The sequence below is a fragment of the Schistocerca americana genome, chromosome 4 (genome assembly GCF_021461395.2).
Source record: "Schistocerca americana isolate TAMUIC-IGC-003095 chromosome 4, iqSchAmer2.1, whole genome shotgun sequence".
NCBI lineage: Eukaryota > Metazoa > Arthropoda > Insecta > Orthoptera > Acrididae > Schistocerca > Schistocerca americana.
This window is the reverse complement of record NC_060122.1, coordinates 734,919,406-734,933,584: the sequence shown is the minus strand read 5'-3', so window position 1 is coordinate 734,933,584 and position 14,179 is coordinate 734,919,406. Positions and strand designations below refer to the sequence as shown.

The following is a 14,179-nucleotide window of genomic DNA, read 5'->3' as shown; positions in this document are numbered from 1 at the left end:
GGCACAGAACCATCAGGATTCAGCTGTCGGTCAATGGAAACTTGTCGGCTCTCTGGATGAATCACTTGTTCGCTACACTAGATAGGTGGACGCTCCATAAACGCCGTCATCGCCGGAAACGTGCAGCGCACCACTGACGCAGGCTGGTGGGAACGTTATTTTACTATGAGAGGCGTTTTCCTGCCCTTGCATGGGACCAGTGGTAGTAACCGAAGACCTGCTGAAAGCAGCGAACCACATGCATCCCTTCATGCTTGATGTCTTCCGCGATGTGGATGTCTTCTTTCAACAGTACTACAGTGATTTGAGGTGCGTTATAGTGAGTTCACGCTGTCTCGGCGACCAGTTCGCCTCATGTAAAGTCTATGGAACCCATCTGGGTCGCTACAGGCTGCCACAACCTCGTACTTAAATCAATGGCCTTCTACTTACGCAGATTACGTGACCTGTGTATAGACATCTAATGTGACATACCTCCACAAACCTATCAACAAGCTGTCGGATCCCTGATAGGCAGAATCAGTGATGTAGTTGGTTCGAAAGACGTACCAACAAAGTATTAAGCAAGTGGTCGTAATATTTTGGCTCATTTGTGTATCTCATCGCAGGCTACCATTTAAGGGCCTGTGGTGGTACATTTTGGTCTTTTAAGTCGTATTTGAGTGGACCTATGGCACGCAGACAAGCAGTAGAAACTCTCGCCTTGTGTGGTTGGGCATTATCTTGCTGAAAGGTAAGACCAGGACGGCTTTTCATGAATGCAACAAAACGGGGACTAGAATATCGTCGATGCACTGCTGTGCCGTAAGGAGACCGCTGATGACCACCCAGGCGGTTCTGCTATGAAAATAAATGGCGTATCAGACTATCACTACTGGTTCCTGGGCCACCAGGTGGGTGACAGTCGGTTTGGTATCCCACCGCTGTCGGGGGCGTCTCCAGCCATGTCTTCGCTCGTCATTGACTGAGTTCGAAGCGGGACACGACACTGAAGAGAATTCTACTCCAGCCAATGAGATTCCAGGTCGATGCCGTTTCTGTAGACGCCCAGGACAGAGGTGGTATATCAACGTGAGTGCCGCCCGACACAAGGCCCGACAACCAGGAGTTACGGGCTGTGGTGTCATATCATTTCGTAGCAGGACACCTTTGGTTGCCATATGCAGCGCCATTACAAGACAGCGGTACGTCGACGATATTCTACCCCCCGTTTTGTCGGCCTTCTTTGCAAGCAACTCTGGGCATACATTTCAGCAACATAAAATCCCCCTGCACACGGCGAGAGTTTCTACTGCTTGTCTTCATGCTTGCCAAACCCTATCCTGGTCGGCAAGGTCGCCAGATCTCTCCCCAGTGGAGAACTTTTGGAGCATTATGGACAGGGCCTTCCGATCAGCTCCAGCTTTTGGCGATCCTACGCACCAGTTAGACAAAGTCTGGCAAGTTATCCCTCAGGAGAGCATCCGACAATTCCGTCAAACAATGCCAAGCCGAATAACTGCTTGGATAAGGGACAGAGGTGGAATAACACGGTATTGACTTGCTCAATTTGTGAAGCTCCTTCTCTTGAATAAATCATTCAGTTTTTCAGAAATTGCCAATACTTGTTGCCTGTACAAGTATATCACATCTCACGATCTCCGTAAAATTCGGATTAATCCTTCGTGTTGCGTCTTTTCTTTTTATCTTGGAGTGTACTTATAACATATTTCAGACTATAGATAAAATATATTGAGTAGCAGTATTCAGTAGCCTCAGTTGCTTAAATAGGCCTTCGCAGGCCGTTCTTGAGTGCACACCACAAATAATTCGCATTGTTATATTCGTCACTTATTGAGACGTGCGTGGCTCGTGTTCGTGCCATATCTCATTAGACATCCTGTTTTTACTGTACTACCACCTCGTTATGTTAATTTCAATTACTGGTGTCACTGAGTTGCCGCCTTGCCTGTCCGTGAGCGGCAGCAGCGGCGCTTATCGGGATAATCCCTGGCGTATTATCTTTGCTGACTGCTATTACTCCCCGGTTGTCGTGTATTCGGGGTTAGTTCGGATCTGCCAGTGAGTTGGGAGGCGCTAGCAGTGCAGTTCGGACCTGACAGTGTTTGACTTCGGACGCGGCAGAAGTTCAGTCGGGGCGCGGCTGCAGTGAAATCCGGACAGCCATGACTCGCCCGACGGTTACCGATACATACCCCTTCAGTGCGGACCACCTTGGTTGGTCGTCGGTCGTATATGTTGGCAGGCGATCGCTTTTGGGTTGCCTGCGTGTGCCGACTCATGGTCCTCGTTATTGCACAGTCGCTGCCGTTAGTATTGTCAAGTCCTTCGTGCAAGTGTTCGTGAAACTGTGTGTAGCTTGTGATGTCGACTGCTCAGTTATTTTAGTCCTGTATCCGTGCTGATGTGTGGCAGTAGGTCGGTTGGTGTGGATGAGCCAGGAAATCTCCACGTGGCGCAGCTGGCCGGACCCGCTGGTGGTCTCTACGCAGTGTAGGAGTGTGTGGGAGCCGTTTCGATTGCTACGAGGTTCGTGACTCGCCGACCCAGGACATCAAAGTTCAGTGGTGATTTAATTACCGAAGCTTGTCTGTTCACATTGTGCCATTGGTTTTCATGATTGGCTGTTGGAGTACTCCCGTGAGCAACGGCGAATGTCCGAGTTGGCGAAAATTTGGCCACCATCCGGTGGAGTTTAACTGTATTTTGGTTATTTGAAGTCCAAGCGCACCAGCGGAATTTTGTGCCTTGTGGCCGTTGGCGTTGCGGTTACCTGCCCTGGCCGCTGACGTAAAATTCGGGCAGTGTCCTTTCCTCGCCGTGTTGTCGCTGTCCAACACGTGTGTGTACTTGTGACAGCTTATGCATACTTGGTTGTGGGCGGCTACGCCTTTTACGTTTTGGGATTGGAGTTCCTTGCGTACTGGTCGGCTGGAAAGCAAGTCGTCTCGTCGGTGGGTCCGTTGACTGTCTCTTGGTTGGGTTGCCGGCGGATCGGATATGGTTGGGCCGTCTACCTGTCTCCCCTAAGTGAACGTTAATATTTCAAGTGCAGACCGACCGCCGGAAACTTCTAAGCGCCGCTGGCTGTATTGCCTTTTCTTATTGGTGTTTGATTGTGTTTTTTTAATGGCTCATAGCCGATAGTTTGAATTTGTATGCTTTTAGTTGGGTTTTAAATAATGAGCTTCAGCCGTTTTAAAATTGAAAGTTACTTACTTGTTAAGTATGAGATTGTTTGGGCCTTCAGCCTCATTTAAAATATTTTTGGATGAAGCTTTGGGCCTTCTGCCTTTTGAAAATTCATTGTAGTTGTGGTTTTGAATCAGAGGCCTTCAGCCGTCTTAAAATTAAAATTCCTTACTTGCTAAGTCTTAGATTGTTTGGGACTTCAGCCTCATTTGAAATACTATTTAAGGATAATACCTTGCGCTTCCTGCGTTTTGAAAATTTATTGTAGTTGTGTTTTAAATCATGGGCCTTCAGCGGTTTCAAAAATTAAAGAGGTTGTGCCCTTAAGCCATAAGATTGTGTGACGTATTTAGTCGATAGTTAAGATCAGAAATTTGCGCTGTAATATTTGGGCAACTAATGTATGTGTTCGAGTGTAACTGACAGCCGCTCATTATTAGCCCCTTTCCACAATTACAACTACCTGTTCTGTCCTGCGGATTTAACCACGCGTTTCACTTATATATCTGAGTTATCATTTGTTATTAAGATTTTTTGCTCAATTTATGAAAACCGGAGCGGTTGGTAAGCAGACAGTGTCTTTGCAGTGCTACGGGCAGAATTACGCACATCAGAAGGCGTCCATATTCGGCACGTGCGCTCGCAGAAGTCGGCGCGTTTCCCAGATGCAGCTGTTCGTTGGGGTGTCCATATACGTGGTCTGGGAAGTGGTCCCCCTCCTGCGTGTTCAGAGCTGCTCCAGCACAGAGTGTCGCATCCAGAGCGGCTTCCCTGCGCTCGTCTGGTACCCGTTCTCCTTCACAGAGACGCCACTCTACCAGGTACTCAAGGAGCATGGTATTCTTTCTGTTAATGCACGATATAAGTTTCACTTCAGAAAGTCTCGCGAAGCAGCCGAGGAGCATGACACCTACATGTGACTAATAGCAGTGATTTTCATGCCAGTGAATTGGCCCTTCTATCCCTCCAAATGTTTCTTTTTTTTGTACTTCAGTTCCAGTATTTCGCGGTTTGGGATTTTTTGTAGCTTTTCATATTGGAAGTGACGCATGCTTTTCTTTTTTCACTCGCACGCCACATGTCCCTTCAGTGTTTGCAATACCAGGAGCTAAAGGACTTTCTTCAAAACAAGTCGTTAAATTCTTTTAAGGATCTATTGTCCGAGGCTGTGTTTATGATTGCACATTCTTGTTTTAACGACCCTGCACACCTCTTAGCCATTCGTAAATGTAATGTAGTTTTATCATCTTTTATTACCTCTGGCTGATCGCGCCTGCAAAACTGCGTGACCTTGCTCGATCTTGAGTGGCTTTCGTAGAGTCTAACTTTGGACTCGGAAAGAATAATAAAATTTACATTTTGAGAATATTGTTAAATGCGTGTGTCTGTTTGAATATTATTTACGCTATCGTTGTTATTTTAACCAGAAATCAAGTTTAACACTTTACTTCACTCCTTACCTTTGATTATCTTTGCGACAATTAATGTTTGCCACTAAAACACAGTGCCAGAGTTTACTACTGGGCCCAGAACAAATACCAACTCTCCCTGAGAACTTTGCTTCTAAAGATAAATAATTCCACGTTCTAATACCGATCGTCAGTCCTGAAGGGACAAATTTTGCAAATAATAGTGTTCATAAAATTTGAAATAGTTAGTGAATTTATTTTTGAATAAATCAGTTTTAGCTTTTAGTACTAAAATGAAGCTCACAGGATTTTTAACGACGTTTTTAACAGTCACTTTCCGAAGCTTTTCAAATAAAAATAAAGTTAGTTATCCTTTTCTGACTGATTTTGCCTTAGTCTTGGAAAAATAAGCAAAAGAATTTAATCGATTACTATTCCAGTTCGACCTATCAAAGATGCGTTTCTCTATTTTATTAGGTAAGTGAACCCCACAAACATAGCGTTAAATGCAGTTACTTAGGATTTAAGCAGAATAAATATAAGGTATGAGATATAAAAAGGTGACACACTTTTGAATTAACTACTGGAGTATAAATCCAAAATCAGACACCACAATTTCTGTTAACAAAGGTCTGGGACTACTGTTACGTTAATAATAACGAAATAAACTGTCGGTAGTTTACCCTGTGAGAAGCAGTGTAGTACAGAGAACGTTGTGTGAAATTACTTCCATAGTTTCTTAATTTGTTATACTATTTAAACAGACCAAGCACATCATATTGTCCACCTTTTGGAATCATTCCCGAAGCAAGGTAGTGCAGTTGTCGCAGCACCATAATTTTGCCTGCAAATATCTTGCATCAACGTCTACGATTTACATGAGACGACTAATTACTGCCAGAGACTGACTATCATTTTCCTCCACAATATGCAGTTATTAGCAGACAATATTAAATTCTTGAAGAGTGCAATCTGTTTGCAGTACTCGTCGTTCGAAAGACAAGACTTCCAGAAACGAAAACGAACGGGGAAAAAGCTTGTCAGTTCACAGGCTAGTAGCTTCCCAGTTTCGTTGGCAGAATAACACTCTTTTGACTATAATAAAACATTTCTTCCTCAGGAAGGGACCATACTTCACTACTATGACACTATCAAATATATAAATGTGTAAAAATGAAATGACTTGTTCAACTGATAGTCACAATATACTTTTTCAATCATCTCACATCATCTCTCAACCCAGATTCACATTGAAACAATCATTAATACGTTGTACAAGATATTGAAAACCAACGACAGAAATGCAAATATACCGCGAGGAGAGAAATTAGTATCTTTTCTCACCAAAATTAGAAGTGCTGGATACGTTCCCCTTGCGTGATACGGCTTTCCACCGGATAGGTACATTTGGAAGCGGCATCAATCACTATAAATCGTGATCCATACGACATTGTGCGTTGTCATGTTGGATTATTCTCTTGATCATGGTCAAATAATATGGCCACGTTACGTTCGACTCTGCCCATAAATTCTCAAGAAAATCTCGCTAGAATATTTTTATTGGAAGTCGATAAAATATGATATTTATGAGAACAATATCAAAAAAGCAGAGCCACACAAGCTAAATTCTATGCGTATCTATATTTCTTCACCAGCCTGAAAAAGACCACGCAGAATGATGCCATTTTAATTTCCAGAAGATGATAAATCTCGCTAAATTGCAGGACGTGCGTAACATGTGGCTTATGACTACAGTTCTCAGCTTATGGCTACGCACTGAATTTGTCCCAGAATGAGGCGTCGTCATTAGACCGCTTCTCGTGTTTTTAGTTATTACGACTTTTCATCTACTACCATCATCAAATGATTTATTAGAACTTTTTAAAATACAGCCCTGTGTCAGTTAGAACATAACCCACGCCTAAAATTGGCTCTGAAGCATTGTTGGTGTATTTCTGACACGAATGACGTCCAGCAACATATCTTACTTGGTCACTCGATGCGCTGCCGTCACTTTGTCAGCTTTCATTTTGAAGTAGGGTACAGATCTGTAAGCAGAGGCTAATGACTCGTCAGTCATAAGTGCCAAACGGCGTAACGATTTGCTCGTTCTCTGTAAGGTTGCTCCTAACTCACCTTGCTTCAGCTGAAACGATGCGGCACCTGCCAGAATTCGAGCACTGGGTCGAGCGTATGCGGTAACTGCAGCCGGCGTTGTTGGTGTCGTGTGTCGCTGATCACAAAACTTGCGTCGTTCATGAAACATTCTGTATAATACAGGGTGATTATAATTAAAGTCAGACTTTCAAAAATGGCTCTGAGCACTATGGGACTTAATATCTATGGTCATTAGTCCCCTAGAACTTAGAACTACTTAAACCTAACTAACCTAAGGACATCACAAACATCAATGCCCGAGGCAGGATTCGAACCCGCGACCGTAGCGGTCACGCGGTTCCAGAGTGAAGCGCCTAGAACCGCAAGGCCACAGCGGCCGGCAAAGTCAGACTTTCAAAACGCTGTAGAAATAACATCACTGGTCAGAATGACGTCAATTTGAAACGGAATATTATGGGAGAAGGGAGAAAACGGATAGCAGAAGAAAAAAAAAAGTATGTGAAAATTGATAAATAGATGGTGCTGTGTGTGTCAGAATACGTAAATGAAAACACCTGTCATGCTCACGACCCACTGAAGTTAGTATAAACACGCCGGGTGCACGGCTTTTCCTCCTTTCGCGTCTACGACGTTCGCCATGACTGTCTCAATGCAGGATCGCGCTCCGCTTGTAAAGATGTATTACAAGAATGATGACCGTGCACACGTCGCTTTGCAGAAGTTCCGGACACTGAAGGGTTTATAAAAGGCGTTCATCCGATGACTGCCCTGGGTCTGGAGAAAATGATTCGGAAATTCGAAAATATGGGTCCTATTGGTGTGCAACCTGGTAGAGGGAGGAAACGAATTGGCTCGACGTCAGTGGAAGCAGTGACCCCAGCAGTGCAGGAGGAGACGAGTGGTGGTGTGCAAACGTGTAGTGCACGGAGAGTTGTTAGAACATTCGACATACCCGTGAGCACGTGTGTAAAATCCTACGAAACGTCCTTCTTTACTACCCATTCAAAATTACCCATGTGCACGAGTTGCTTCCTTTTGACCTGCCAGCAAGGGGGACCTTTGCTTTAGAATTTCTTCTTCGCATGGAAGTGGACAATGACTGGCCGTGGAAGATTTTGTGGATAGACGAAGCCCACTTCCATCTGACAGGACATGTCAATACACAGAATTGTCAAATACGGACAACGGAATAATCCACACGCAAATCAACCAATACCACTTCATCCTGAAAAGGTCACTGTGTGGCACGGGTTTACGGCATCATTTATCGTAGGACCACATTTTTTCGAAGAAACAGGTGCTTCCAGTCCTGTTACCTGTGCTGTCACTGGTAAGTGCTATGAGTGTCAGTCCATCTGTCCAACAGCGTGCATGTGTGGATGGGATCATTTTAATGCAAGATGGCGCACCTCCTCACATTGCACATCCAGTTCAGCAGCTGCTGAAGCGCCATTTCGGAAATACTAGAACTATCAGCCGCCATTTCCCTACAGCCCGACCGTGCCGAACACCTGATCTTAATCTGTGTGACTTCTGGCTGTGGGGCTATCTGAAAGATGTTGTGTTCAGTGTTCCAGCTGCAAACTTGGCTGCATTGAAGGCACGCATTGCGCAACACATTCTGAACGTGAACCCGGAAACACTTCGATCAGTTGTGGAACGTGCTGTTTCTTAATTTCAACATGTTGCAAAAACGGTGGATAGCATATTGAACTCGTTTTGCACCAGTCACACGGAAATTAATAATCCGATTTGATTCTGATTGATGCTTTTAATGCGGTTTTTTGCCTCAGGAAGTTAAAAACAGATTTTTTCCATTCGATGTGCCGTGGTGGATGCGCTTACAGTATCACATCTGTACGCCCATGCACGTTGAGTAGCACAATTTGTTTAACGTCAAACGTACACCTTAGGCATTGTTGTATGATTCATTTGTCATTTGTAGTCGACCACTATTAAATTATGATGCTTACAGCGCCATGTATTGCTACATTTTGTAATTACTCACTTTTCTTCTGCCATACGTTTTCCCCCTTCCCCGATAATATTCCGTTTCAATTTGACGTCATTCTGACGAGTGGTGTTATTTCTACATCGGTTTGAAAGTGTAACTTTAATTGTAATCACCCTGTGTATACGCACATGGACATAGCATCTGACCAGTCTGTTACAGACAGGTGTCTAGTGAATAACGCAGTTCGTTGCTAGTTAAGCGACTTTGAACGTGGCGTAAAAATCAGAGCAAGAGGCTTGGGTCACAGTATATCGGAGATTATTGCACAAATCGGGTTTTCGGGAACAACAATGTCGAGGATGGATCTTCAGTAACGCAAAGACAATGTTTTCACACCCGTTAACCACAACACAGCACGATCACACGTGTTTGAGAAACGAATGTCACGTCACCTCTGCAGAGTCATATAGGGCGATCGGCGATGAGTCAGATCTCAGGGACCCCTTTTCTTCTAGGATTATAACGAGACAGGTGCACCCTTAGGCTAGGCGCAAATTGAGACGCGTATAGCGCGTGCGGCGCGATGCAGCACAGCGCGCGCGCGTTTTTGTAACATCACCGGTTTAAATGGGACCGCGCAAATTGCGACGCGACGCGACGCGACTGGGACGCGACGCGACTGGGACGCGACGCGACTGGGACGCGACACGCGCCTGCGCCAGGTCGCGCAGCGTTGTGGTTGAGGCACAGTTTCTAAAGCTGCGCGTCGCGCGTGCCTCGCTGGCGCCGTGGGAAATTTGAGGCGGGGAGCGGAAAAGTAGCCCGGCCATATGCTCACATCGGAACGGCGCATATGAGCAGCCCATACGACAAATTTTGCCTTACTATGCACTAAATTTCATTGCCTTGGGGTAGTGTTTCGTTTTTCGCCATTTAAGCGCTCCATTTTTCTTCGTTAGTACATTATACTTTTATGTTATTTATGTATGTATAGTTTTGTTTTGTTTTTCTTCTGTCAAGAAAACTGCATACTTCAGTAACTGATGAGCCATTGGCCGCTGGAATTGTATCATATGCCTCCACGATGTTTTCAGATCGTAAGAAGGGACAGAGGGTAGTGAATAAGGACGCAAGGAATATTATAAATTCATATGATTGAGAATCAAGGTAGGAAAGTAAAACAAGGTTATCTTCTCGCTGCCTAGTATGCTGGCGTATCTGTACGATCTGTTACAAAAATTTAGAAATGGATAATCTCCACAGGTGTGATACCTTTGTGCTCCTGGTAAAAAGCGTCCAAGATGTGAAGTATAGAAGTCTCACTGTCATTACTCTGATATGGATGTAATACGACACACTGTACTACATGCATGTGAACATCACATTTCCACTGCAAGCTACAAACAGTCGAAAAGCAGTCACAAATAACGATGTTCTAATTGGTTCGCTGTGATGAGAAAAAGCATTTCAATTGGTGCATGCACATTATCAGCATTAATAAACTAATTATACAACAGGCTATACAAATGAAGACAATGGTCGGTATTATTACGAAAGTAGGAATATCCTAAAAGAGTGTTATAATTAGACATATTTAATTTGTTGAAATGTACTGCTGACAAAGGCAGATCTACTTTCATGACAATGTTTTTCGAACTCCAACTCACAAGGCGCACATGACTAGCTTGTGCATGGCTGTCGCACGCAATATCCTCCGCTGCTGACAATACACTGACCATTGTGTTGTGCGACAGATCAATTGTTTATTTTTCTCAATAACAACTATTTTATTCGCGATCACACATTGTCAGTTTGGCAAGCCGTAGGGCCGGCCCGTGTGGCCGAGCGGTTCTATGCGCTTCAGTTTGGAACCGCACGACCGCTACGGTCGCAGGTTCGAATCCTGCCTCGGGCATGGATGTGTGTGTTGCCTCATTAAACAAGTAATTGGCAATCACAGAGCTCAATAGCTTACGAAAAACCTCATAGTGTCGGTTTGCAGTAACATAAAAGAAGAAATTTCATGTTTATTTTTATACTAGGAAGCTCTTGCTTCGCTAGCTGTCGATAATTCTTAAAAAATTACAGTCACTGGAGTGAAATAAATAAAAAGGGAAGTATAAGTACTGATATATCGCCATAGGTAAGAAAGTTCCGTGTGTTTCAGAATTGACAAAACACTCTCCTCCTTGTGTGCTATCGTTAGCCAAACTTTCGTTTCGATGTCTCGAGCGGTTTAGGAGATATGAGGGATGTTGCGAGTATTTCATTCTCGCGGTCGTGAGATCGGAAGTGAGCGCGCTACATGGGATCCATTTTCTCGAGATCCGATGCAGATAGAGACCTCCTCCCAAATCTAAACAAAAATTCAGCATGCTAGCTAAATTTCATACGCAGCAACATATGGTATAATACGCACCAAACGCAAAATCACAGCGACCTCTAATTTTCGTTCCAACCTTTTTGAGTTTTGCGCAGTGTCTTACTAAAATGTGTACATCACAATAAGAACGGTCATTAGCGAGTTGATGAGCACTTCGTCACGAACCTGACATATAACGCTACAAGTAAGGCAAAAATCATATATTTTGAGTGAATAGTTTCTGTAAAATCGTTAGAGAAAGACAACAAGTTGGGCGCGCTTCGGTTCTGTCAGCGCGGAGCGTCGTCAGCCGGAGAGTGCGAAGTGTGGTGTACGCATCGCAATACGCGCTGCGACCTGTGCGGAACGTGCGTGTCGCGCTGTAGAGTCGTGTCACGTCAACGTGCTATACGCGTCTCAATTCGCGCCTAGCTAAGCCTCAGCAGTGGAGGATGGATTTGTGGACCTCGGATAGCACTTCGACACACAGCCCAACTACTCGTTTAGATCCACGAATATAATCACTGTAACATCAAACAGTTATGCTGTGTAGGATGGTCCAACGATTCCAAGTTTCAGCTGTGTCGAACTCCTGAATAATTGAGAATAATGCTTATGCTCAGTGTTACGGATTCTGTGTGTCAACAAGGCTGTCTCGTAGCAGGTGGTGGCTTAGTAGTGCTCTGGGATTTCTAATGATCACCTTCAAGCCTCATTGCCTGACTGCTTAACCGAACGGCAGATGCGCAGTGTGTGGACATTCTTGCAGACAGTCTGCAAATCTTTTTGGCATTGGAGTACCCCGAAGGAGACGCCAAATTTCAACAGAACAACCCGACATTTCAGAAATCTTTCGTCGCACGCAGTTGGCCTGATGAACACTTCAGTAAAGTTATGGGGATAATAGGTTTGTTTATAAATAAATAATTCTTCTGCTACCAGTCACGATTTTCTTTATTTTACTATTTGCACGACGCGTTTCGAGAAATAATTCCCATTTTCAAGTGCGTTTTTATGATGTGTGTTAAGCCATTTCTTTTGATGTTGTCAGTGTGTGTGAGTCTGCTTCGTTTTGTTGACTTTTACTGTAATACATAAGAAACGCGATTTTTTAGTTGGGTATCAATATTTTCTGTGAGGTTAGTGGCTAAGGTTTGAGAACAATTTGTACTTACAATTTTCTAATGGTCCATTGAAAATGGGAATTATTTCTCGAAACGCGTCGTGCAAATAGTAAAATAAAGAAAATCGTGACTGGTAGCAGAAGAATTATTTATTTATAAACAAACCTATTGTATCTACAGTCCCAGGCTTTCAAAAACCATTTATAATGGACAAAATCAGATTATGGGCATAGTTTCACCCCAGGGAAAACCCAAACATATTCTAGAATTTATGTTTTGCTGCCCATACGCATATACTGAATGCACAACAAACTGCTCAACAAGAATTGCAGTTGCGACTCCAAGATCCTTGGATATGTCTACAGAACATATCCAACACCGCCTTGTACAGTCTCTAAGGCGCAGTAATATTTTGAGACATTGCCTATATACTGACAACGGGAGGCCACAACGTTTGGATTGCGGATTTACTGTAAACTCCGTACACTCGTAGTACTCCATGAGGACAACAAAATGTGTAAACAGCAGCGCGTTCTTCTCAAGCGTTATTGAGAAAATCGCAAGATAATTTCTGTTGTCAAATATGTGCCTGTGCTTGGCCGTTATTATTACAAAGCGGCGGCCGTTAGTAACACGAAGCGGCGGCAGCTGGGTGGTGCCGGCACGGTAGCTCAGCGTGTTCGGCCAGAGGCTTTAGCTACCCTCTGTAGTAACAAACTGTGTGAATGATTTACAAAAGACCTGAACTGGTGTCATCGGACGTCCGCCGCGAACAAATTCAACGAACAATATCGAACAAAATGAGATTTAAAAAAATGCGTTTAGCGTCCAAGCCCCGTAATCGTACGTAGTTGGTCGCTGGATCGAGTCTCATTGGTTACCTTCCTTTTTTTTTTACAACACAGTCTACAAATTTTTATTATCAAAAATAATATAATATTCATAACTACCGACTAGTAAACGACCAAACGCGTAAGTAGTAGTAGTATGGTATTCTGCCTTACGGTAGGTCTTGTCATGGGTTAAGCCTCTTCCACTTTTCTCTGTCCGAAGCCAATCTTTTCATTTCCGAATATTTGTCTCCTTTGATATTGTCCAGCATTTGATATCTTCTTCTTCCTCTTCCCCTTTTTCCCTCCACCATTCCTCCTATTCCTTCCTTCAATAAACAGTCCCTCCTCAAACAATGTCCAATCCAGTACTGTTTTCTCTTTCTGATAACTTTCAGCATATTTCTTTCTTCTCCAACTCTTCTTAATACTTCTTCATTCCTTACTCGGTCTTCCCATTTCACTATTTCCAGTCTTCTCCATACCCACATCTCTAGAGCCTCCAATCTTCTTTCATCTTCCTTCCTCAATGTCCAGGTCTTCGCACCATATAAACCACATAAACGCATAAAGTGATACTGAAAATGTTTGCTTGTCCGTGATTTGAGAAATTCCTTATATCTGGAAGGAGCCCGAAACTACTTGTTACCTGCAAGTTTTGACTGCCACAGACAGCTGTCGAAAGACGTACAACTAATCGTCGCTTTCAACATTTCGAGTACAAGCTGCAGGATGGTATTTTTCGTAAAAACATGGAAAACATAAAGTTAAACGGCACCAGCTGCATTGAATAAATGCTATGTTTCCACGTACGCAAGGTCTTTTGAGGTTTTCCATGGAAAAACAAACCTCGCAAACATTTTTAAAAACCTCTCTTTCATCCGATAATTTGGAAGCAAACCTTGCATAACACAGCATTTCCTTAAATATCGGAGCTGATAATTGATCATATATACCGAGCGAGGTGGCGCAGTGGTTCGCACACTGAACTCGCATTCGGGAGGACGACGGTTCAATCCCGCGTCCGGCCATCCTGATTTAGGTTTTCCGTGATTTCCCTAAATCGCTCCAGGTAAATGCCGGGATGGTTCATGTGAAAGGGCACGGCCGACTTCCTTCCCTGTCCTTCCGTAATCCGATGAGACCGATGACCTCGCTGCCTCGCTGTTTGGTCTCTTCCCCCAACCAAC

General features: G+C 43.9%; 1 protein-coding gene across 1 annotated transcript in view; it reads left to right on the top strand.

Annotated features, from left to right (window-relative positions):
* Positions 1-14,179, top strand: part of LOC124613759 (odorant receptor Or2-like) — a 98,086-nt gene that overhangs the window by 21,902 nt on the left and 62,005 nt on the right. Inside the window, exon 3 of the mRNA XM_047142476.1 lies at positions 3,780-4,013. Coding sequence (XP_046998432.1) covers positions 3,780-4,013 — 234 coding nt within the window. The remainder of the gene's footprint in view (positions 1-3,779; positions 4,014-14,179) is intronic.